The 27,802-nt window shown below is 37.6% G+C and overlaps 1 protein-coding gene across 3 annotated transcripts in view; it reads right to left on the reverse strand.

The window, feature by feature from the left end:
- SLCO5A1 (solute carrier organic anion transporter family member 5A1) overlaps positions 1-27,802 on the reverse strand; it is a 140,904-nt gene that overhangs the window by 78,950 nt on the left and 34,152 nt on the right. For all 3 annotated transcript variants that reach the window (XM_025477942.3, XM_025477941.3, XM_025477944.3), the window contains exons 3-4: positions 8,997-9,129; positions 3,661-3,878 (exon numbers count right to left, since the gene is read on the reverse strand). In XM_025477942.3, coding sequence (XP_025333727.1) covers positions 3,661-3,878; positions 8,997-9,129 — 351 coding nt within the window. The remainder of the gene's footprint in view (positions 1-3,660; positions 3,879-8,996; positions 9,130-27,802) is intronic.

Raw genomic sequence — 27,802 nt, forward strand, 5'->3', positions numbered from 1 at the left:
CTTAGGATTATAAACATGTTGCAGTCTAACACAGACAAAAGTCTAGCCGAGAAAAACCTGTTATATTTTATGCTTACTAATAATGCTAAGCAGTTAAAAGATTAAAAGTGGACACAAAAATAAAATTTTTCTTATGATTAACTGCCACCCAAAGTTTTCTTTTTAGGAAGATACCCAGCTAAATTTGGAAGGCTTTAAAATGCTCTACCTCAAACCTCAGGAAAATTGATCCAGTTAAATATTTTAAGTGTTTATTTTTGTTGGTAAAATTTGATGCAATCAATGCTAATCTCTTTATGGAAAGGTGATTCAGACACACTAAAAATTCTACTTTCTCCTTTGTGGTGTTTTAAAAACAGTCTTATTCCTGCATAATTTATAATAAGAATCAAGAAACACTGAGTCAGATTTTCCCAATGTCTATCATTTAAATGTGGAGGCAGAGAGTAGATTTGTATGGCCCAAATCATTTTTTAAGGACATACAACTAACATAACTTAGACATCCTGCCACCTCCTCTCTGAAGAAGCTAATACTGGCATCCAAATTTTGAATATGAAATAAAGCCTTAAAGGAGCCCCTCCCCGCGCCCCCCCCCCCCCCCCCCCCCCCCCCCCCCAGAAAGCAGGACAAGGGAAAAGAGGATCTGAGAATCAAACTCAGATTTAGGGCAGCCTGGGTGGCTCAGTGGTTTAGCGCCACCTTCAGCCCAAGGTGTGATCCAGGAGACCTGGGATCCAGTCCTGCGTCGGGCTCCCTGCGTGGAGCCTGCTTCTCCCTCCGCCTGTGTCTCTCTGTCTCTCTACTCTCTGTGTCTCTCATGAATAAATAAATAAAATCTTAAAAAAAAAAACCTCAGATTTAACTCAAAATGAAACCTTAGCAACAATTCTTTAATTCAAGGCCTTAATGATGAATCTCAACTTTGTAATAAAAAATTATGTCAACAGTTGAATGACTCCCAGAGATTTAATTTGTCCTTTTGAAAATCAGATTAAATATTAGACTGTCATTTCCTATAAGCGATATGTATTATATAATCTGGAAGAAATCAATAAGTATAAGATAAAAATATGAATTAATTTTAAATACTTTTGTATTCAAACATTATTCCTACATCATCAATATCGTTTGAATCATTTTTAGCAAAACATTTGCACTTTATACTCCCATTACAACAGGATTCCTTTCTAACAGGAGAAAATGGTTCTTGACGTTCCAGTCTAAATACAATTAGAAAATTCAGTGCAAGTGAAAGTAAAAAATGAACTAGCTCCGTGTCCTAATCGGGAGATTTAGATGCAGACATGAGATCAGTCATCACAATGAAGGCATAGGATGAAAAAGCTGAGCATGTATCAGAAACACTGACAAGAAAATCCGAAAGGAAACAGATTTTATAAACCAACTACCCATCACTGCCAAAAGACTCCTCTTATTCTTTCCTTTAAAAGAAAATAACATCCTAATCTATCATATTGAGCTTAGAAAAGGTGGAGAAGAGAAATCCCTAGCAGTACAAGATAATATGCAATAAAACAGTATATAGATTCAATTTGGAAAAACAATCTTAAAGTTCCATGACAGCTTTTGAACCTGCATGCCTAATTAAGGTGCCCTTCCCCCCAGAAGTAGATCCTGAATCAAAGATTCAAGTCCATGCAGTTTATTTGGGAGGCTCAGAAAATGCCCTTCGGGGAATGTAAATGTGATGCACGTGAAGCAAGAGCAGCCTACGAGGGATGTAGAAATAAATATAACTCAGAAACTGTCTCACCCATCAACACTGGGGTATTCATCAGTCAGTGGTTAAGACTGCTGTGTGAGGGTGGGAGAGTGTTAATTCCTTGGCACTTGATGCCAGCCTCGAGCAGGAGCCAACAGGCTTCCCAGCCCACAAAGAAAACCTTCAGGCAAGGAAGATCTGCAGACCTTCAGGCAGGGACCAGCAGTCAGCAGGCCTCCACCAGGAAGACCATAAGGTCCCAGAGGCAGACAGGTCATTAACATCATTGTCTACACTTTATCTTCCAAAGGCATGCCATTTCCCTGTAAGGTCATATCCATCATTGGTGTTTGACATCAGTCTTCTCTTACTTATCTCAACTATCCAACAGAGCATATATTTCACATTCAAGCCATCTGCTCCTAAGCTATAAGTATACACAACTTAGCTTACCTACATCTGGGATTTCTCCCCTTCAGTCTACTTTATATTCTTCATAAATTAAACTCTAAGTCTACTCCTGTGTTGTAAATTCTTTAATATCAAACTTGCTCTCAATTGAGTTGTAAAAAAAAAAAAAAAAATTACTCCTTTGGTAATAGCCTGTATGACCTATAAGACATCCAAGAAAAATGATGGGTTGGTCCACATGGTAAGAGCTCAGTCCACACTAGCATCTAAAGAATCCTTGACAGTATTAGAGCAAAGGTAATTTTGGCAGTCCCAAAAGTACACACCGTCACAAAATAATGGGTGGGGGAGGGCAGGTAGGGGAGGCAGATCTAAAACATAACTGGGAAGGAGCATTTTCAAAGAAATGCGACTTCACTTGCTTTGAACAAATATAGTCCTAAAAATAGTCCAATCTAACCATCATTTTTCTTTGGCTGCAGGGACATTCCATAATATATTAGTAACATCCTTCTAGGCCTGAAAGGTTCCTCTTTGGCTTTAGCATTTATACAATCAACGATAAAGTTAGTCGATAAGGTAAATTATCTAGGTAAATTTTACATAAAACAACCTTAACTCATGTAAGCACTTGGTAAATATTATGCTTCCTAATTTAAAAAAAAATCAATTCAGAGAATTTAGGAAATAGGCTGAAATTAATGGGAATGTAGCATTATAGGTTTCTTAGATTACACAGTCACTCAACAGATATACTGTACATTGAACAATATTGCATGGTTAAAATTACTTTATTTAGATTTGAGCTTACCTAATCTAGTTTTAATAAAGTCCTTGTTTTTAAGACAAATAAAAATGAAAAAATAGACAAGTACACATCACTGAAACTTTCTGGATATTCAGAGGCCCATTCCTTGGCTACTCTTCTCTATGGCCACTTACAAACATCTAACAGAGCCACTGTTGAATGAGATTGCTGTCTCATGGTAGATTTTATATTTAGGTGAGGATCAGGACACACTAACAAACCCATCATTCCCCTGAAACAAACCATTCATCATACAATGCAATATTTTAAAAATCAGACATCTCTCTTGACAGTAAATGACATATATAAAAATCTGTATCTTTAGGATCTAAATCAGTGCTTCTCAAGCAATCTGTGATGAAGAACCATTTCTAAATTAATATTTCCAGTCTATCATGTACTGGTACTTTTGTAAAATATATTAAAGATGAATTATAAGAAAACAAAAATTTTAAAACACAAAATGTAAGCCCGGTTCATTATTATTATTATTATGAGATTCGATAGGCATGAAATTATTGTAAAATTTAAAAGTTCCTCAATGCTTACTCAAAGTTTCAGTACTTATCTTGTCACAGGCCAGTAACAGTTGGTAGGCAACACTGACCGGGACCCATACTTTGAGTAGCACTGATCTAAAATACCACGTGCAAAAAAAGAAAAAAAACAAAACAAAATACTGTGCACATATTCACTCAAAAAATATATACTTTACCTCTGACATTCTTTCCAAATCCCATAGAAGAAACTTTTTTGTCCACTTGTTCACTATTGTTTGATTTCTCCTTCATAACATCATCATCACTAACAACATCAGCAGAAAATTTTTTCTTTTTCTTTTTCTTGTGTCGAGGAGGAAGCTTTTTTGGAAAAGTAAACATTGGGAATATCACAAGAAACATTGCAATGGCACAAAGGAGGAATCCACTCCACCTAAAAAATTGGGAAATGTGAATAGCATTTATGGCTTTTGCATTATGAGTGAGAACAAATTAGCAAAGTAGATGTTCATGGTAATAAAATTCTCCAGGGAAAACTTTTCACCTTCATCAATTGTAAAGCAGTAGGAAGTTGGACAAACTAAGAAAACATAGGACTTTTCCCTTTCTATATTATAAATGAGAAATCTACCCGATAGTCATACTAGTTTTATAATGAACATTATAATTAGTAATTGACTAGAATTTTATTGAAATATTTGTTAGTTCTGCTATAATGTGCATTTCATAAGTCAAAAAATATTAAAATAAGTCTATAACTCATAAATATAATAGAAAAATAATATAGACTCTATAGCATGTTTTGTGGGCCAAAACAGACATGTTTTTCTTAGAAGAAAACCATTCATACCTCATGTGAAAGGTATTTTAAATTACTAGTGGCATTCAAATATTTTTCTGCAAACACTTAAGAATATATTGACCCTCTTAGCTAACCCTTACAATACTTAACCATAAGGGCCACTGAAGACATTTATATTTGATCACTGTCTTCAAGAACTTACAACCTACTTGTAAGGGAACTACAAGTATAAGAAACAATCTCCAAGAAATGCAAGAATGTGTACAATTAAGTGTTAGATCATGTGGTATAGATTATGAATGCTATAAATAAATAATTCCATGAATCAGTCATTAATAATCCAGTGTGCTATTTTCAAAGATACTTAAAGGTATATCAAATAAAGAATCTTAATTGCTGGGGGAGGAAGGCTTTATTTTGAGAAGACTGCTCAGAGCAGACTTCTATTAATTTCAATTATTCAGTATATAACCAAGAACTCGGTGACTGATATAGATCAGGTACTCAAAAAATTTCCCAAATAAATAAACACAATAAGATAGGTTTAAATATTTTTCTTAGGGGCAGCCAGGTGGCTCAGCGGTTTAGCGCCGCCTTCAGCCCAGGGTGTGATCCTGGAGTCCCAGGATCAAGTCCAAGGTCGGGCTCCCTGCATGGAGCCTGCTTCTCCCTCTGCCTGTGTCTCTGCCTCTCTCTCTCTCTCTCTCTCTCTCTCTCATATCTCTCATCTCTCATCTCTCATGAATAAATACAGAAAATCATAAATAAATAAATAAATAAATAAATAAATAAATAAATAAATAAATAAATAAATATTTTTCTTAAAAGTCTGCAGAGAACATAGCTATGATCATACCTGGCCCTTGTAGGGACCTGGCTGCTGATGAGGCCTTTACTAGTAATCCACACCTGCTTGTCTATCACCTTTGAATCTCTTTCCACAAGTTCTGCATTCAAGTCCTTTGAACCCCTTCAGTTCCCAAACCACAACAGGACAAATGGCGTAATAAATGGGACAGTTCTTGAGCTGAGGCTTCAGATAAATGTGTTTTTTTGTCTTATCTTTACCTCTTACTAGCCCTAAGGTCCTGGGGAAATTATTTCACTTTCCCAAACCAACCTTCTCATCTGAAAAGGAAATAGTACTAACTGCTTTTTGGAGTCATCAAAATTAGTAAGACAATGTATATAATGGACCTGAAAAGAAAAATGCCTGCCCACAAATCAATCAATTCATGGTAGCTTTTTTCATGGTAGTTTTGTTGTGATTTTTTGTTTTGTTTTGTTGATCTGTACTCAGCCCCTCCCCATACCTCCACTCAGAGCCATCGACTTAAAATTCAATGCAAACATTAAAGATTCACTTTAGTAGTCCAGAATAAGAATAAATAACAGAAGGAGGGGAAGAATTATAGCAAATATATATATATGAAAATCGTATAAATGTTTGGGGTTTTTTCAAAGCAGAGCAAACTGGTCCACATTCTTCAATGGTCTTCAGTATATTGACAAAATGCATGATACAATGACGAGGCCAGTGATGACCCCGAGATAAGCTAAGTAAGACAGAAACTGTGTGTCATATGTTAGGAAAAGACCCACCAGTAAGAGATAAAACTGAAAAGCCAGGTCTCTAAGTCCCTTTTACAAACCATTCCTCAGAGACTATTCACAAAACAGGGCCAGTTAAGTATACTGACTAAGAGCTTCACTCTGGATTCAGTTTCTTATCCCAGCTTTCACTGCCTCTGAGGCTTTGGGAAAGTTATCCAAATCAGTGCGTCAATTTCCTCATCTGTAAAATGGGCATAATCTCAGTGACTAGATATAGTTGTTATATATAGAAGGCTTAAACATGACGCTCAAACAAAAATGTTTGTGAAGCTCTTAGTAGAATGCTTGGCGCACAGTAAGCCCCCAATAAACATTAGCATTATTCATTTCCTTCCTTCACTCTTTCAGCATTTATCTGTTGAAAAAATCCACCATTATTGCTAGGCATTGGACTAAATAGCATTATATCAAATAACTCTGCCATTGGTCAAGGTAGAAGTCTGTTATAAACAGTGCTACTCAATAAATAAAATCCCATTTTTAATATTGGATCATTAAAATAAAAGTTCCTGAACATTGATTAAATTCAAAGGACTTAAAAAGAGCTAACACATACTAGGTCGCAAGAACTACTTAAAGCTCCACTTATATAGACTCATTATTCCTCACAACAACCCTATGAAGTAGAGACTGTAATCACTTCCATTTTGTGGATTTCTTTAAAACCAACAACTGATGCTGAGTGAAATAAGTCAATCGGAGGACAATCATTATATGATTTCACTCACATGTGGAATATAAGAAGTAGTGAAAAGGATCATAAGGGAAAGGAGGGGAACTGAGTGGGAAAAATTAGAGAGGGAGACAAACCATGAGAGACTCCTAACTCTGAGAAACAAACAAAGGGTTGCGGAAGGGGAGGTGGATGGGGAGGGATGGGGTAACTGGGTGATGGGCACTGAGGAGGGCACTTGATGGGATGAGCGCCGGGTGTTATACTATATGTTGGCAAATTGAATTTACATTTTTAAAAATGTAAAAAAAAAAAAAAAAACCAGCAACAATAACAACTGAGGCACAAAGAAATTAAGCAACTTCCTTCCCCCAGGGTCACACAACTATTAGGTGGCAGACTGAGATTTAAACCCTGGAGAGTATGGCTTTGAGGTCTGGACTCTTAATTACTCTGCTTTGCGTCAATTGGACTGATGTCTAGAGAACTTTTAAAAGTTAGCATAAAGTACTCGTAAACCTAAATCTCCTGTCTCATTCCTTCTCTCTGCCCCAAGTTGGTCCTCCTCCCTTTTCTCCCTCCCTCTAGATGTTCCCTTATTGCCATACTCTTTTCACCGATACCTATATAGAACACAGAATATACACTGAATGTTCACAAACATATTTTAATGATCTACTTTTCTGAGAATTAAAAAAAAAATCCTTGCTCTGATTTATTTCAGAACTGCAAAGAAAACAGTAGTTGAGTCCAAAAATTTCACTATTGGTGAAGAACTTAAAATTCCAGTGTTATTCCCCTAATGCTGACAAGGGAACTTCCTTTTGTACGATTTGAATTTTCCACCAGCTCAGGTTCATCTAGATCTTAGCACATCCATCTTCAAAGAGCACTGCTTATGAAAATAAGAAGTGTGATGTAACTTAATTAATATTTCTTAACCACTTTGAAAACAGATGGCGTTAAGCATTATTCCCACGTACTTCAGTTATGGGATTATCTTATAATGAAATGCAGAGATAACACAGTGCTCTAAGAAACTCTTTTGAAAGTAATTAGTTGACACTAATTTCGAATCCTGAACTATTCTGTTATAAAATGAACGTGTCTTATGAATGTATACCTATTACTAATGCACGTTAAATGAATTCAGGAAGCCAACACTTTTTGGTTAGCGCTTGCTATCATGACTAAATCACTTCTGTTCAAGTTGAGGGTTATGAAGAATTGAAACACAGTCCCAGCTAAGTGGATAAATAACCTAACATCCAAAGTTGGAGTTCTCATTCTAAGTCTTATTTAGCAAAACAATTAAGGGCTAGCAAGTGAGAGAAGAGCTAAATCTCTCCAGCACTATGTTGGAAAAACAATTAACGGGTGAAAAGATTCACCAAGAATGTGACAATGGAAGGGTGGGGGGGCTGGAGATTTGGGCTGTCCGGGAAGGTTGACAAAGCAGAAACACAGATATAAGGAAGTGGGAAGAAAATATTTCTTAAAAGGCACAGAAAAGATAATGAAAGCTAGGACCCCAGGGCCCAGGAAAGCCCCAACACAGCCAACTTCTCCTCCTCTATTCTGCTATTTTTTTTTAAGATTTTATTTATTTATTCATGAGAGACACAGAGAGGGAGAGAGAGGCAGAGACACAGGCAGAGGGAGAAGCAGGCTCCATGCAGGAAGCCGGATGTGGGACTCAATCTCAGGTCTCCAGGATCACACCCTGGTCTGAAGGCAGCCGCTTAACCACTGAACCACCCAGGCGTCCCTACACTCTGCTATTTATAGCAAAAAATGCCTCAACCCCCAAGAAGGTGGATTAAGCTGGTGCTCCCAAGCCCTCAGCATTAGTTTCCCATTGCTGCTATAACAAACTACTCTACACTGAGTGGCTTAAAACAACTTAAGCTATAGTTATCTTATAGCTCTGGAGGTCAGAAGTCTCAAGTGGGTTGGCAAGGCTGAATTCTCTCTGGAAGCTCTAGGGAAGAACCTATTTCCTTGGGTTTCCTAGCTTCTAGAGCCCCGAGAGCATTCCTTGGCTCACCATACCTTCCTCCATCTCCAAAGGATGTTGCTTTAACCTCTGCTGTAATCACTGTATCTCTTTCTCTTACTCTGACCTTCTTGCCTCCCTCTTTCCCTGATAGGGACTCTTGTGATTATTCGGGGCCCATTCCCACCCAACATCAGGATAACCTCCCAATTTCAAGACCCTTAACAATCACATCTGCAAAGTATCTTTTGCCATGTAAGCCAACACATTCACAGGTTCTGGAGATTTTAGGACATGGATAGTTCTGGGGGATTACTGTTCTGCCTTCCACTCCCTTCTAGATGACTTTAAGCTGTTTTTCATATTCCCGTGGCAGAAAATTAACTACCCTTTAACTACAAGGGTACTACGACTTGAACTATCAATAACAGTAAGTGGAATGAAAAATTTAGTAAACAATTCTTACCAGTTTCCAATGAAACGAGGATCATTCTGGTCAAGGTTAACAGGATTTCTGGGATCGACATAAAAACCAATAAGAAGTCCACCTAATAAATATCCCACTGCAGGACCAAGTGCTCCCATGACATACATGATGGCTGAGAAAACAGAAGAGGAAACGTGAAATACAGCAACATATTACTTAAATTTCAAGAGTGGTCTAATTTCAGTCATACCACACATATATATGTCTAAACCCAGGTAACAGCATCCAAAAACAAAGAACTTTAGATATGTGTCTATATTTATATTTGGGTTTCAAATCATGCCCTTTATTTAGCTGCTGTCTGTTATCCTTTTAGAACATGAGAATCATCTCTGGACAGCTTTTCAGTTGCTTTTTTTTTTTTTTTTTTTTTTTTAAATATAAGTGCTCAGGCCCCACCCCAGACTGACTAAATTCAAATATCTGAAAGTGCTAGTTAATGAGAAGTCACTGGAAAACCCAGAGAAGATAAAAGTTGTCTCAAGAGTAAAAACTAAATAAATAAAAGATCATCTCAAGATAAGAAGAAAAAGAAAAAAAGTAAATGTCACTTGTCACAGCTGGAAGATTCCAGCAGAATGAAGGAACTTTTCAAATCACCATTTTGGAATCAAAGAAGAGCTCACAATGCATTTGGTTTACTGTTAATTGAAGAATCTTAAAGATCAATAAATCTCCTTAAATGGCATGAGGGAAAAGATCCAAACAACACCAACTCACAGCCTGAATTAGAAAATAATTTCTTAAAGCACATTCCACTAAAGGGATTGTGTCAGTCGATCAGAAAGGGTATCATTCTATCCAAAAAAATTTGGCCATCAAAATGGGCTTATAGCAAAAATATAACAATAAATTCACTGCCATTCCTTTATACTGTTTTCACTGCTGTGATTCAAATAAAAAATAATAATCTTGACAATTTTTAAATTTTCATATAGGATATGATATTCCTTGAAAGTCACAGAAAACTCTAGCCACACTACAAACCCACTTTTTTTCCTGTTAAAAATTACTTATTTGGGGAGAAATCTATAAATACATTTAGGATACTTCTGTGTTCTTGGCATGATAAACTCAGGGGTCACATATTTCTCATTTCTGTTGCCATCATGTATTTAAACCACTGAATAAATAACAGTTTGCCATATCCTTTAAATAGCACTATATTTACCAAAAAGCAAATTGAACTAATCAGAATAGCTTCACCTTACTTTATCTTCTGCACCTCAATAAACTTTGAATAAACTTGTACCTCCTGTTACTTATAACTACAGACAGTAATTTAACACCTGCTCTCACTTTTCACACTATTTCAAAGGAGAAAGCACAGTGTTTATCTATTTTACAGAATCATCTGCTTGTAACAATAAGATGTTAGGTGCTTCGGCTTCTCCATCTGTGTTTGGAAGTGGAGAATGGAAGCACAACCACAAGGAATCAGTATTCTTTTGGAAGCATGCTCTTAATAAAATTAAAATTAGAATTTTGATAGATATCTTGTTAACCTCTCTGTTTATAGCCTGAAACGGAACTCAAGAAGAAAAACTGCTTTTTCAGTCCCAGGTTTTCCAATATGCATATGAAGATAAAATTTATGTTTACACCTCCAGGCAAACCAGCACCATTTACAACTTAAAACTGTAATGAGGCCAAAATGTGACATGAATCATCTTCCCAAAATAGTTCTTCTGGCATGAAAGAGACTGTCTTACAAACACAGACAGGGAAAAGGGTATTTCCACCATACTGTTTATGCCTGGGGCACTTGAGTGCAGCATCTCGGAATGCCAAGCAGCAGTGTGCAGGATGTGTGCTGGCAAGACCTCACAATTATACAGTGAATGGAAAACCAATTAAATAACCTTCACCAAAAAACCTTAACTACTTTATAAAATACAGAGAAAGCTTTATAAAATGCAGCTATGTAATCAAAAGAAAAATGTTTATAATATATGGCAAACACTTAGGCCCACTGAACCATTCTCATCAATAAGTATATACAGATATCTATATAATTGTACTATATATTATACAATATATAATATAGTGTCACAACTATCCTACATATGCTATAGCTATAAATCAGTAAGTATATAACACTAGAGATAGAGATAGAGAATAACTGGTTGACATGGTCCCACTGAGTAAATAAACCATTCTGGCCACTGAGCTACATTTATGAATTGATTAACTACTGGAACTTATTCAGAGCTTATTAGAGGGGCAAATTGTCAATGCAAATTCATATCACTCATTCTCCCAGTCTAAAACTCCAAATCACTCCCCCTCCCCCAGCTGCCTAAAAAATGTCTAAACTGCTCTATCTGGAGTTCAAGGGTAGGACAAGTTGGCCTCCCGTGGCCATTTCCATCTTCAAACCTACTGCCTGCACTCAGGGCTCCATGCAGACTGACTCTCAGAACAGACCTGGGCAAAGCCACTTGTCTTGCCTCAAGGACCCACAGTACCCCCAGGCCTTCCTGTCTGTCTGAATCTTGCCTTTTCTTCAAGGCCCAACCAAGTCCAGCACTGTTCATCCTCCCTTAAGTGGTTTTTCTAACTCCTCAGAATCTCAGTAGATGACATATTGTCCATTCCAGTGGATGACATATTATATATCCAGTGCTTTATGCCTATCAGTAAAAGATTTTAAACATTTGCCCACAGTGTACTTTTCTGCATAATGTGTATTTACCACCAGCCTCGTTCTCATGGCTTGCACCTAATTTATCAGTAAACTCTGCTGGTTCTACCATCAAATCACATCCAATAAGCAGCTCCTTCTCCGTGCCTCTAGCTTGGCCCAAGCCACTAATGTCGCTCATCTGAAAAATTGCTCCAGGCCTTCCAACTGGTATCCCTGCTTCTGGCCTTCCTTCCCTACAATGAATTTTCAACACAGCAGCCCTAACAACCCTCCAGAAACATGAGCTAGGTCATGTCACTTCTTTGCTCACACCCTCCCAAGTGGCTTCCCACCTCACCTGCAATAAAAGCCCAAATCCTTTTGTGTGGTTATAAAGACCTACCCACACATTGGCACGGCTCCCTATTATCTCTCTGCTCCAGTCAAATTGACCTTCTTACTCTTTTTCAGCCTTTCGGGAACATTCCCATGTGGGGGTGTTAGTGCTTGCTCTGCGTGTGGGGGAGGAGGGGGTGTAAGGCCCTTCCCCTAGGTAGCCACATGGTACATTCCCTTACTTACTCCCTCCAGATAGGTATTCAAACAGTGCCTTCTCACTGTGGCCTTGCTTGGTTGTCCATTCTATCTAAAAATTTAAAACTTTTTCCTCATTCTTCCCACTCTTCCTCTGCTTTCTTTTGCTCCTGAGCATATGTTGCCACCCAACACACTCTATATTTCCTTTGTTCATCTTGGTTATCAGCTGTCCTCCTCAACTAGAGTATAAGCTCCAGGAAGGCAGGGATCTTGCCAGTGGCGTTCACTGACAAAGCAATGTAGCAGGCACTCGACCCATTTTGTTCCCATTGCTCATTACCTTCATCACTCCCAGTCTGTGAATGTCCTGTCATTATTAACAACAGTAGATATCAGTGATAAAAGTTGTTTTCAGTGTATATCACCCCTTGAGATATTAGCTAATTGCTATCAAGTGGACAGTTTCATGTTTTATGACTGTGTCTCATCAGATCTGAGTACACGGTCATTGGTTTTCTCTCATGATGGGAAGCTTATACTGGGAGTACAGGCTATCCATCGAACTAGCAATAGAAATAAATCTAGAAGTTCCAAGTTTCAAGAGTGGTCTAATTTCAGTCATACCACATATATGTCACAGTTAAACCCGGTTAACAGCATCCAAAAGCAAGGAACTTTAGAGATTGTATATGTATTTATATTTGGGTTTCAAATCATGTCCTTTATTTAGCTGCTGCTGGCTGTTGTCCTTTAGAACATCAGACTCATCTGGAGAATCTTCCTCCTGCACCCCAGTGGACTGTGCTACATTCTCCCTGGATTGTATACATTTCAGCTTCATTTCCCTTTGAGAGAACCCTGGACGATTCCATTCATTTGAAATAAAGTATGCCTTGCTCTTCATTTTTATTTCTTTCCTCAAATGTTTATATCTTATCTTTTGAAGTAACTCTTTCTCCTTGACAGCAGGAGACAGTACTATGCAGTGGTTAAATCACAGACTACAAACTCCTGGGTTCGAATCCCTGCTTTTATTATGCATATAAAGTGCTAAGGATATAACAAACATGAAGAAATATTAAGTTGTATTTTTATATGTTGAATGATCACCTATCCATTCTCTAACAAGTAATTAAATATTAATTAAATTAACATTAATTAATATAATAAATTAACATGTAATTAATTAAATATTAATTTTATATAAGCCAAATGCATACATTATTTAACAGAAGACATACTTATCTTTATATTACCTTAATAAATTATAATTTCTGGAATCCTAATTCTGATCCAGGAGTTAGTTTTGACAATGGCCTGGGCAGATGGAAGTGGGAAAAGAGAATATCCAGACCTTTTTTTCCTCACACAAAGGCCAGTATAGAGTTATCTTCCTGAAGCTGAGAATATGCCTGTGGCTATTATTCTTTCTAAATAACTTTTAGGGTTTTTTTCTCTAATGATTATAAAATATAATATGAACACACAAAAAATTTTTTTAAATCACCAACTATCCATCCCTACCATCCAGATAATGATGGTAATAATAGTAATAAATATTTTTACTATTCATATACTGTATAATTGTTTTAAGTAGCTAGAATTATACAGTACTTATTGCTCTATAATGTGCTTTTTCATATAATACCTCAAACATTTCTTATGTCAATAAATTCTTCTGGAACATTTGTTATGGTTCAAGGATGTGTCATCATGTGGCTCTGACATACTTCCTTTAATAATCCTTAGCTGCTTCCTATCACCAATTTCTGATTGGGGCTATTACTCTGAAGATTATATCAACCTTGTGTTATTACACATGCTGCACAGAACTAGACTCCAATCTTAGAATTACAATCCCCCACCCCAAACCAATCTCAGCTGGGTGAGCTTTTGTAGAGCTAAGAAGCCACTATTAAGTGAAAGGGGCTTTGGAGTACCTGGGTGGCTCATTCGATAAAGTGTCTGCCTTCAGCTCAGGGCATGTTCCCAGAATCCTGGGATCAAGCCCTGTGTCAAGACAATGCTAAGCAGGGAGTCTGCTTCTTACCCTCTGTCCCTCCCCACCCCAGCATGCGTGCTCTCTCTCAAATAAATAAATAAAATATTTTTAAAGGTAAAAAATAAGGAAATGAAGGAGGCCTAATGGCTCCTTCAACAGAGTGGGGCCAGCTCTTGGCCCTCACCTTGGACATCATGGCTGATCTGACAAAGAAACAACCTTTGAGAAAGGCTGACCCAACAACAACTTATAACTGTCTCCTCTCCTGCCTCCATCATGTGAATCCTTCACTTACCTTTCCCCAAGTTGTTTTACCTTTAGACCTTCCATTTTCATTTTCTTTTTAAATAATCTTTCACCCTATTTTGTGATCACTTATTCTTCTTTACATTAAAGCACATTAACTTTTTTTTAAGATTTTAATTTTATTTATTTATGAGAGACACAGAGAGAGAGGCAGAGACATAGGCAGAGGGAGATGCAGGCTCCCTGCAGGGAGCCTGATGGGGGACTCAATCCCAGGACCCCAGGATCACAACCCGAGCCAAAGGCAGACACTCAACCACTGAGCCACCCAAGCATCCCTAAAGCACATTAACTCCTCTTTTTAATCCCGTTTACCTTTACAGTTTTCATTTTTCTCCTCCTGTAGATTTATCCTTTATTCTAATTTAATACCACTTTTTTACTTTCAGTACTTTCAATACTTTCATAAAATATTTTAGCTGCTGCTCTCTTACTTTTTTTGGAATGTGTTTTGTCTTTTTTAAAACACTTTTCAGAAAAATTTCAATCTAAAATTAACTATCAAGTTTTCCTTTCAAATTATTTGTTGCCTTCTATTTCTCATATCTTAAGTAAGTTTGCTTATGTTTTTAGCCCTATTTATAGTACGCTAAGTTTTTTTTTTAAGATTTTATTTATTTATTTGAGAGAGAGAGCACGCACAGGCAGGTGGAGGGGCAGAGGAAGTGGGAGAAGCAGCTTCCCCGCTGAGCAGGGAGTCCGATACAGACCTTGATCCCAGGACACCTGGGATCATGACCTGAGCTGAATGCAGACGCTTAACTGACTGAGACACTCAAGTGACTCTAGGCTAATTTTTTATTTTTATAAACTCTCTTGGTTTTAAATTTTGAATCTTTGTTATATTCCTGAATTTTATGTTATTTTTCACATTCAGTGCTTTCTCTCTCCTTTTGTATCTTCTGGTAATAACTTCCTTTAACAATCTTTGTTTATCTTAGTCTTCTCTTATATTATGCTTGTTTTGTGATCAGTTTTGGTGATAGCTCATTACAGCTGGCCTCATAGCTCATCCAGGCCCATCTCCCCCACTGTCTCTGTAATTCTGCTCAGCTGCCCTGCATGGCTTTTTCCAGCCAGTTAAGGATGGTAGTTTGAAAGATTCAGGGTTAATTCTCCCCTGGGCTCAAGGCTAATTTTCACATAGTATGTCTGATTAGCTGGACCCCATGACTGCTATCTCACATGATCCAATAATGACAAAATGTGAGTTCTAAGTCTCAGATCTCTGATGAATAAGCACTGACTCTAAAACAAGGCAGGCTCACAGACTAAATCACATACACCAGAGTGCTCTTCCTCATCCAGTTCCAACCTGGCCCGGGGAGGGTCCTATGGGTTGACCTTCCCAATGGCTACTCGAGAGAGGAGGCTAATAGCATCCTGCAAAGCTTGCCTGCACCTATTTTGTCCCTTCTTGAAGCTGACACCTCCATTTCTGGCAGAGTTAAAAGATACTCCTCCTTCCTGATCACAAAAACCCAACTTGAGGGATCCCTGAGTGGCTCAGCGGTTTAGTGCCTGCCTTTGGCCCAGGGCGCGATCCTGGAGACCCAGGATCGAATCCCACGTCAGGCTCCCGGTGCATGGAGCCTGCTTCTCCCTCTGCCTGTGTCTCTGCCTCTCTCTCTCTCTCTCATGAATAAATAAATAAAATATTAAAAAAAAAAACCCAACTTGACTACATTGGTATTATCTCAAATAGGGTTGTTCTGTGGGGTCAGAAGCAACTAGGGGAACAGCTCTCTGAACTCTACAGAGTCCACGTTCAGTAACTTAACCTGCTCCTGAATCACAAATGATTCCAGAACTCCTAATAGTGACCAGCCAGCCACAAGTCTTGCTGGACTTGAGAAACCAGGGGTCCAATCAAAATCAGCAAAGATCCTAGTATCACAGATCACTAGTCACCTCTTTCCAAGCCTCAATCCCAAATAGTGAATAGGGCTCCACATTGCCAGATCAAAAGTCACTTACTCACCCATGTGCTCTGTGATGCCTGGCCCTGGGACAAGGAGGTAGCATTGCAAAGATCAATAAGATGGGCACAGTCATCCAGAAGAGGAACAGGTAAAACCAACTATGATTCAAGACCCAGTGAGTAACTGCAACAAGCACCAGAAATATGCCATGGACCATGGGAGAGGAATGATTCATAGCAACTAGCTGAGGAGGGAGGACCAGGGAAGCCTTTGCAGAAAAGATGACTTTTGACATAAGCCTGCAAAAATGAGGGGAAAAGGACACTAGAGGCTGAGGAACCCATATGGGCAAAAGTGTGCAAGTTTGAAAGTGCATGGCCTGTTTAGGGAATTACAAGTGACCTAGTGGTGCAACTACCTCAGAGAAGAGTGACCACCATCGACTCAAACTAGTCCCACCCAGGGGTCTAGGTTCCCAGCTTTGTGCAGGCTCCGAGTTGCTCTCCTCTGAGGACAGTGGGGATGGATGGCAGCATTGCAACAGCTTCCCCTACCATTCAGTGGTATTTAGAAATGCTCTTGCTGTTGTTGTCCACATGGCAGTAGAGAAACAAGTCATTTCCACTGTGTGATTGAGGAAAGGCCATGACATTGAGAATGGGAAGTCAGAGCACTAGTCCTTGGGCTCAACTGAGCACTTGATTGTCTCCCCCACTCTCCTTTCCTCCCTCTCTCCTTCTGTATCAACTACTGGAATGTAGTCAGAAGTCCCAGCCACCATGTTACTGCCAAAGGCCTCTCCTTCCACCTCATTCCTGCTGTCCCTAGCTCTTGGGAGAACAAAAAACTCTCCTTCTCATTCATTCTCTTAATTTATGGGCAGATTCAACTGGGTGGACATCTTTTCTATCTGTTCAGTTTCTATGATCCTTTCTCTTGGCAAAAGCAATTCCATTTTCCTTTAGGAACGACCCACCTTTCATTGCACAGCCTCAATGGCCTGGCATTCATGGGGCCCTGTCCTCCATTATTCATTGGTAGACAGGTAACCAACCCAGGCCAATCAGATGCTGTTCTCCCACATACCATGTGGCTCACTCCCTTACCTCTTCAGATCTATACTCAAATATCATTCCTCAGAGAAGCCATAGCTTATCACATATCTAAACATGACACCCCTCACCTCTCCCACCCCATCACTCTTCATCACCTGGCTCTGGCTGGGGTTTTCATTATGGTAAGTACCACCATGTGGCAATACATTTGTTTGTTGGGATCCCTGGGTGGTGCAGCGGTTTGGTGCCTGCCTTTGGCCCAGGGCGTGATCCTAGAGACCCGGGATTGAATCCCACGTCGGGCTCCCTGCATGGAGCCTGCTTCTCCCTCTGCCTGTGTCTCTGCCTCTCTCTGTGTGACTATCATGAATAAATGAATAAAATCTTTAAAAAAAAATAAATTTGTTTGTTTATTCTCTGTCTCTCCCACTGGAATATCAGTTCCATGAGAACAAGGGCCATTTTTTTTTCACTGATGCCTTATCAGTGCCTGAACAGTGCTGACCATAAGCACTAATGAATATTGTTGAACAAAGAAGGGTTGAAGACATGGACTTTCAATCTTGAGTGAAGTTACAAAAGCAATCGAAGTGGATTCATCCTTGCAACATGGCCGTAAAGAATCATCCATCAGTTCCTGTTCCCTAGACCCCTGGGGTTGCACTGCCCTTGTGAGCCATCCCTACCTTCCTTCCCCATAACATCCTTGATTTGACAGAGCTGACTCCTGTGGTTTACACCTGACCCTTGCTTCTGCCAGGCTCTCCAAGGTTAACCACCCTCCCCAGCTGGGTTTCCCCAGTTCTCAGAGCCTCACTGCAATTGGCTTGCATTTCCTGTGCCCTCATTTGAACTTGGTGTCTTGATTAATTATCAGCCTCTGTTCCACATTGCTCCCCCTTCCCACTTTTCATCACTTGCTGTCCACCACTTCCCCTACATTCCCTCTGGCGCAGGACCCACTTTCTCAGCTGCCATACATGCCAGTAAATGCTGCCGAGAATTGATGATGACAGAGGTTTGGGTTACAAGCGTAATTTAGGCTCTGTCCCAGGACCTGGGATTCACCCAGGATGGTCCCACAGAGAAACATATTGCGCACATGCCTATTAAACCCAGTCTAGGACATAGTGATAGAAGGTCACCCTTTTGAATATGTTTGGTGGCACAGCTGCTACAGATAAGAAGAGGACTTGAAAAGAAATCCACACTTCACCATGGTATCACAGCAATGACACCAACTCACATTCAACTTGCACAATGTCTTGAAAATTAGCCAAAGTACTTCACAGCACCAGTGCACCATATTTAAAGAAAATATTCCCTTGCTCGTTCCTTCCACTCACAAGCACAGGCAGATAAGAGACCTCTGATCTCTGTTATTTGGAACAGCATTTTTTTTTCTTTTAAGTGATTCAGTTATTTTGACACAGGCCTGACAGTAAAAAAAACAGCTGCCACAGCAGTCAGGGAATAGTCTATCACTTTGCTAAAACATCCAGAGAGCATCTTAGGTCACAAATGACAAGGGGAAAGAGCTTAGGTAGATTCGGAGTGGTTTTTCCTCACTACCATAGCAAGCAATAGTTGGTTTAAATTCACTATCTTCCTTTAGAAATATCTTCAAATTAGTTCATTTCTAAAAGAAAACACACAAGTACATATAGAAGCAGCCACTTACATTTAATTAATACTTGGGGCATGGAGGAGCAGTTAATGTGCTATAGCTTTAAAACATCAAACTGGCCACCTGTGAGTGACCACTATCTAGAAACTCAATCTAGTCCTTAAGAAGGACCCCAAAAACAGCTGCCATGAAAGCATTAAAAAAAAAAAAAAACCACCAAAAAAGTGAATTTTTAAGTTATATTTTGGGCCAAAAAAAGACAAAAGTTAGGAATGGATTTCCTTAGAACACAAACAGAAAATGTGTAACAGGATAATCAAAATATTAATGAACCCATGAGAAACCAATTGGCTAGTTATCAAAGAAACAGAAAGTACAAACAATGAAATACCATTCTACTAAAATAAACTAGCAAAGACTAAATTGTGAGAGTACTCAGTACGGATATAAATCAGTGAACTCGTTATTTTCATCCATTACTGGTACAAAGTTACAACCGGTATAAGCTTTTTGATAGCAATTCACCATATACATCATGATGACATTTGTCACTGCATTTTGTATATAGAAAAACAGAAATAATATTAACGACACTAACTAATTGGGGCACCTGGGTGCTCAGTTGGTCAAGCCTCTGACTCTTATTTCAGCTCAGGTCATGATCTCAGGGTCATGAGATCGAGCCCCAAGTCAGGCTCTGTGCTAAACATGGAGACTGCTTAAGATTCTCTCTCACCCTCTCCCTTTGCCCCTCCCCACTTTCCTCTCTAAAAAAATAAAAATAGTAACTAACTAAATTTTGATTCATAATGCAACTATTAACTTTAATGTTTACAAAGAGTTTTTATACCTTGAGGAAATATTTATTTTTAAAATTTAAGTGAAAATGAAGAATACAAAGTTCTGTTGACAGTGTGATCATGTCAAAAAACATACACTTTAAAGAAAAATTATCGGGCATCTGGGTAGCTTAGTCAGTTGGGTGCCTGCCTTCATCTCAGGTCATGGTCCCAGAGTCCTGGGATTGAGTACCAACTCGAGCTCTCTGCTCAGCAGGGAGCCTGCGTCTCCCTCTAACCCTTCCCACCTGCTTGTGATCTCTCTCTCTCTCTCTGATGTTCTCTATCAGATAAATTCTTTTTAAACTTTTTTTTTTTAATTTTTATTTATTTATGATAGTCACACAGAGAGAGAGAGAGAGGCAGAGACATAGGCAGAGGGAGAAGCAGGCTCCATGCACCGGGAGCCCGATGTGGGATTCGATCCCGGGTCTCCAGGATCGCGCCCCGGGCCAAAGGCAGGCGCTAAACCGCTGCGCCACCCAGGGATCCCTAAATTCTTTTTTATAAATAAATAAAAATTTAAAAAGGATTGTCTATAGAAAAGCTACTAGAACCAATAAGTGGATTTAATAAACAAAGTTGCATGATACAAGATCAATATTTTAACAATTATATCTCTATATGCAAGTAACAGAAATATCATTTAAAATAGAATCATAAAATATAAAACTTAGGAATAAATCTGAAAAAATATAGGAAATACCTATACACTTAAAATTACAAAACACTGCTAAAAGAAACTAAAGATGATCTAAATTAACAGAGAGATATGCCTTTTGTGGGTCACAAGGTTCAGTATTGCTATCAATCCTCTCAAAATGGATTGATAAATTCAATCCAATTCCAATCAAAATCCCAGAGACTTTTTTTGTAGAATTGACAAACGTATTCTACAAGTCAAAGAACATATGGGAAAGCAAAAGACACAGATAAGACAATTTTGAAAAAGAGCAAAGTTAGAATACTAAAACTACCTGATTTCAAGACTTATAAAGATACTGTAATCAAGACAGTATAGTACCAGCTTTAAGATAGACAAGTAGAAAAAAAAAAAAGATAGATAAGTAGATCAGTGAAATAAAAAAGGGAGTTTAAAATTAGTTAATTAATTAAAATAAAAAGGGAAATCCAGAAACAAACCCACACAGGTATAAGGACAAGTGACTAGTGACAAATGTATAAAGATAATTCAATGCAAAAAGTAGTCTTTTCAACAAACAGTGCTGAAATCCATTATATTTCTAACTCAAAATGAATCATAGACCTAAATGTAAAACCTAAAACTATAGAACTTCTAGGAGAAAACAACTGAGGCAAATATTTTTCAACAGATATGCTACCAAAGAAGATATATGAGTAGCCAGTCAATAAGCACATGAAAGATGGTTAGTATCATGAGTCATTAGGGAAGTACACATTAAAACCACAATGAGATATCACTAAAACTCCTATTCAAATGGTTAAAATTAAAAATACAAATTATAGCAGGTATTGGTAAGGTTGAACTAGAACTCCCTTACACTGCCAATGTGGAATGGAATATGTTACAATCACTTTGGAAAACAGTTTGATAGTGTCTGAAGGAGTTAAACATATACCTAGCATACAAGTTAACCATTTCACTTCTAGGTACTTTCACAAGAGAAATGAAAGTAAATGTCCATACAAAGGGTTATGTACAATTATCCTAGCAGCTTTATTTGTAGCAGCAAAAACTGGAAACAACCAAAATGCCCATCAAGAAGAGAATGAAAAAAAAAAAGAGAGAGAGAGAGGTGAATGGATAAACAGTTGTGGCATATGTATACAATGGAATACTGTCTAGCATTACAAAGAAATGACTATTGATACAGGCTAAAACATGGATAAATCTCAAAACAATCATGCTAAGTAAGAGAAAGCATACATTAAAGAGTATATAGTATGTGGTTCAATTTATAAACTTCTAAAAATATGCAAACTAATCTAAAGTAATTAAAAAAGCAGTCTGTGGTGACCTGGGAGTGGAAGGGGACGAGGCAGAAAAAAAGGAAAACATTCATAGTCTCAATTGTGACGACAATTTCCTGGGGGGGGGGGGGGGTGTCAAACCATATCAAATCATGTATTTTAATTATGTGCAGTTTGTTTTATGTCAATTTTACTTTAAGATGAAAAAGGATAACTGTTCTAAAAGTGGGTTCTGATGATGGTTGCATAATTCTGTAAAATAAAATCATTGAATTACACACTTCCAGGCGGTGAATTTTATGGTATATAAATTATGCATCGAAGAGCCATAAAAAAGACTGGAATGGAACATATCCTGTATTGAAAGCTGTTAGCTTGGGGTAGTGAAATTACAGTGGGTTTTTTGGTGTTTTCCTTATAACTTTCCATACCTGCAGGTTTTTCAAACTTAAAATTTAGTGAGAAAAAAAAACTTTTGTACATATCTTCTGGAATTAGTACTTTTATCTCTTTCAGCTACTAATATCCAGCCATCAAATATATTATTTTATGCCAATTTATGATCAATATGTTTTTTAAAACTTGAAGGAAATCTTTATAGGTTAATGGCTTGTTTTATTTGTTCTTATATCTTTAGTACCTCCTCCAGAGGCAGAAAACACATAGTGAACTCTCAGCTAACCTCCAGAGAGTACAGCATCTATAAAGCAATATTCCAATTTTTCTTAAGATTGATCTGTCCAATACTTTGTGATGATTCTTCTCAGCCTAAATTTAAATTAGAGGTTGACAAATGACTTGCCAAACTTAGTAAAAATTTATTGGAACATAGCAACATGCATTTTTTTATATATTTGTGTGACTATTTTCATTACAGCAGCAGAGTTGAGTAGTTCCTATAAAGACAATATGGTCCTCAGACTAAAATATTTACCAGAGCAAGTCCTTTATAGAAGAACAAATTTGCCAACCCTTGTTTTGAATAATGACATTTAGTGTATATTTACTGTTTCAAGTATCATCCAAATGTTTGCGCACATTATTTCTTTTGATTTTCATCTCTTATAGTAGTTATAATTATCTAAGCTATGGTTATAAGTCAGAGAGGTATGGGTGCATTTTTGTTTAAATGAATATCTGGTAAAGCCACTCTTTTATAAATGTTTTATTTCTAACAACTTACATAGATCGAAAAAAATTTTTTAAAGATTTTATTTATTCATGACACACACACACACACACACACACACACACACACACAGAGGCAGAGACACAGGCAGAGGGAGAAGCAGGCTCCACACAGGGAGCCTGATGTGGGACTCGATCCCGGGTCTCCAGAATCATGCCCTGGGCTGAAGGCGGCGCTAAACCGCTGAGCCACCCAGGCTGCCCAGATCGAAATTTTTTAATATAAAAGGGAAAAACATTTGTATAAAAGAATTCATTTGCAAAGTCAATTTTTCCAGAGTTGGCAATTTCTCAAAGATTCTATTTATGAGAGTATATACTCCCCAAGTAATAGTTGAACTATAATCCACTGGGAAGTAAAATGATATCATAACTATTGTTATTGACAATCTTCCGTAAACTACACTAGTTATTTTATATCTTTCGTAAATATTGTTTGCTATTCAACACTAACAGCTTTCTGGGAAAAAAATATTGTCATTTCCAATTTACAGATGAGAAAGCAGAGTCCCTGAGAAGTTAAGGATTATCAGCAATTAGTAAGTGGCAGAGCCAAAACTAGAACTTGGCTCTATCTGAAACCAAAGCCCATCTTTTTTTCCATTTATGGACATATATCTCTAAAATACAAAAAAAAAAAAAGCAATAGAGGTTTAATTGTAAGAAGTATATAGGTCTCTACTACTGAAGAAATTAATCCCTTAAGAGCTGAAAATCTCAAAATATTTTTAGAGTTGTAGTAGCAGCAGTCTTAAGAGCATTCTAAATGAAAGAGAAGTTCACTATTTAGATTTCCATCTCTAGTCTCGTCACTAATTGGCTGCCATAAGGATGGCAGAGAAATGTACATCATATGAAAAACACATTCCAAATATGTTGTATGACATTTACTTCAATAATTACAGCGAAGACTCAGAAGAAGGTACCAGCTGTTAAGAGCAGATTCATCTCCTGGGAAGAGTAAGTCACTGCCAGGAAGCACCTTCCAAGTAAACAGGCATAGGTATGACACACCTCCAATTTGCTTTCCAGGCACCAGAAGAAGCATGATTCCCATAGGAAAGGTTCAAGTCTAAAGTAATGCTTAGGCATAGATGGAATAACATCATGTACAAATGTTCCTATGGTTATTGGCATCACCAAGGCCATCTATTGGATTTTATAGGCATTCAAGTGAGACAAATGTTTTAGGACACCTTTAATATTATCCTTCTTTTTTCCTATCAGTATACAGGAATTACTTCTAGTACAGTAAGACTGCTTCCACTAGGGCTCACTGCAAAGCTTATTCTTGTATTTGACAGTGTTAGCAGTCCAAGTCTACAGCCACTGACAGCAGAGCTACTACTAAAAGATAACACTGAGTTATCTATTATATGTGAGATACTGTGCTAAATGCCTTTATATGTATCTCACACTTAATATTCATAGCAACCTTATGAGGCAGGTACTATTATTGTCCTAATTTAGGACATTTTCTTTTGTAGTCACCTCACCGGTGAAATAATACAATTCATCTGAATTAAAAATGGATAACCCTTGACTATTACCTAACAATAACAAAGATAATTTATAAATACAAACAGATTTACCGAGTTAATATGCTTAAACATTTTATGTTTCTTCTATCACACAACATTTAGAGTAGTAGAATAAATTCTCATTTGGAAAGCTGGTCTATAGTCTACTTTTATAAGAAATATGGCATGGATAAAAATAAAAAAAAGAAATATGGCAGGGGCGCCTGAGTGGCTCAGTCGGTTAAACATCCAATTCTTGATTTCAGCTCAGGTCACGATCTCAGGGTCCTGAGATCGAGCCTCGCCTTGGGCTCTGAGCTGAGCATGGAGCCTGCTTAAGATTCCCTTTCTCTAAAAAAAATAAAAATAATAAATAATAAAAAAAATTAAAAAATAAAAAAAAAGATTCCCTTTCTCTCCTTTTCCCTCTGCCCCTCTTCTCCCACCCTCCACCCTGCTTGCTCTCACTCTCTCTCTCTGAAAGAAAAACAGAGAGAGAGAGAGAGAGAGAGAGAGAAAGAAAGAAGAAAGAAAGAAAGAAAGAAAGAAAGAAAGAAAGAAAGAAAGAAAGAAAGAGAAAAAAGAAAAATATGGCAAATGACTGAAGTAATATCAAGCATTTTGTTTTAAAATAAAAAGTAATACTCAATGTCCTGGGGGCAATTATGATTCAAATCAATATTTGAGTGGTTCATAAGAGCACTGGTTTTAGCATTAGATGTCTGTGTAGGTCCCAATCAGGGACTGGCTCCATGAACTTAGACAAGATACTTAATCCTACTAGACATGCTTCCTCATCTATAAATAGGGGATCATAATTTATCTACTTCTGAGAGTTATTGAGGGGATAAATGAGATAATGCACATAAAACCCTTAACACTTACTAAGTGCTCAGTCAATGTCAGCTATAACAATTATCATTATTACTTCTATTATTATATCTAACTTCATAGTTAAAATTATGATTCTGAGACAATACAGGATTTTAAAGAATCTTCAGAGCCACCAAAGGATGATGATGTTCTACTCAGTATTATTTTAGTGTTAAGTGTATTTTATTGTTTCCAAAGTCTTCCCATACAGAATTCACATATTTGGTGATCAGATCATCAGACTATTCAATTACTCAAAACACCTTATTCCCTAATCATTAATCAACCAGTAGTTACTTTGTGAAATTATAGTGTGTGAAATAACTAGTGCTAAATATTACAAGTGATAAAAGGGCCATGCCCCTTCCTAAAAAGAGCTTATTGGGAACCCTTTCTTCAGAAACAAAACAAGAAAAGCTAATTGCCAACATAAGACTTTCTATGACAACTGCTATATTGTGGTTCCAATAACAAGGATGAGGAAAGGAGACAAAGAAATGGAAGAAGAAAACTAATACTTTTAAATGCCTCCTCTGTGCTTTTTAAACACAATAGCTAATTCTCCCAAGAAAATACGTGAAAGATAAATTTAATTAGTTCCCACTTTACAGAAGGATTCTGGACTTGGAAATGTTAAGGAATATACCCAAGTCACAAAATTAGTGAACAGAAGATTCAAGTCCAAGTCTGTCTGACTCCAGAGTTCAAACTCTTACACTATAAGAGCACATGACCTCCCATGTGATTTCAATGAGGCCACAAGTTAAATCTTACTCTACACTCAACAAATATCAAAAGCAAACCACTTAAAAAAAAAAAATCAAGCTGTCATTAGCATTCTCCCAGAAGAAAGATATTAATTTATACATCAGCCAAATAATACATAAGAAACCTCAATGGTAAGTCCTAATCTTTTAAAAAGAAAATCTTGAATTGTCATTGAAGCTACTATGATTTTCAGAGGAGAGTTACCTTAGAGATTTTTCATGAATTTACTATGCTACATTTTCAAATTTACTCACATGCTCTATCTAGTTCTCAAGGGCATTTTTAGAGTAATCTCATCACTTATAGAGCACTAAGTCTGAGACCTGACTAGAGATAATATAGCTATTATGTAATATTTAATAGTTCAAAATGAGAAGTTAATATACTTCTAAAAATATCAAAGAAACTAGTATATAAAAATGTCAACTGTGATCATCAAAAATTGCTTTGAGTTCTAATTCTCTCATACTCTTTTCAAGGCTTCTGCATTTTTTGTCAGGGAGGGTCTGAATAAATAACACCATTTGAGGGATCCCTGGGTGGCTCAGTGGTTGGGCATCTGACCCAACCACTTGGGTTTGGGTTGTGGTCCTCAGGTCCTGGGGTCAAGTCCCACATCAGGCTCCCCGCAGGGAGCCACTTCTCCCTCTGCCTATCTCTCTGCCTCTCTCATGAATAAATTAATGGAATCCTTAAAAAAAAAATAAAAATAACACCATTTGATATGTGGCAACTCTTTTTTATATTTCAGCCCATTCTCAACTATCTTTTAAACCCCACAAACCTGTCCAATCTGTCAATTTTCAACTGCTTTCAGGAAGTTTCAACAGTAGGCAAATATGATAAAGGAAAAATCAGATACTTCCTAAAAGCATTTTTAAAAATAAGATTTCTAAGTTGTGCCTAGTTAGCTTCAGTGCTTAAAGTAGATTTAATTAATATTACGTACCAAGTTTTCATAAGTGTCATGCATCCTTGCATCTTAGTTAATGGAGTTTTGGTAATGCTATTAATTAGTAAGAAAATGTAAAAACAATCAGTTATTGATTCCCTTCAAGACAGTAAACTTTTCATGATTTAGCAAACACACACACACACACACACACACACACACACAATGCAAAACAAGGAAATGAAGGGCTAAGGTACACATCTGCTACCCTGGAACCCCTCAAAAAATCAGCTAGTATCTAGATAAGCCAGGGAAAATGATGTTTATGTCAAATATTTGGGGAAAGATTTAAGAATACTCTGATTACTTAAGTGGCCTATAAGAAAATTTTTAAAAGGCCTCAAGTAAATGACTACTCAGTCCAAGAAAACAGTAAATTGTTAAGAATCTATTTCCTTGACTATCTATGATCTTGGAAGTAACAGTAAACATTCATTTAAAAATGTCGGTGGAGGGCAGCTCCAGTGGCCCGGCTGTTTAGCACCAACTTCGGCCCAGGGTGTGATCCTGGAGACCTGGCGTCGGGTCCCACGTCAGGCTCCCTGCATGGACCCTGCTTCTCTCTCTCTGCCTGTGTCTCTGCCTCTCTCTCTCTCTCTCTCTCTGTGTCTTTTGTG

This window comes from Canis lupus, chromosome 29 (genome assembly GCF_003254725.2).
Source record: "Canis lupus dingo isolate Sandy chromosome 29, ASM325472v2, whole genome shotgun sequence".
NCBI lineage: Eukaryota > Metazoa > Chordata > Mammalia > Carnivora > Canidae > Canis > Canis lupus.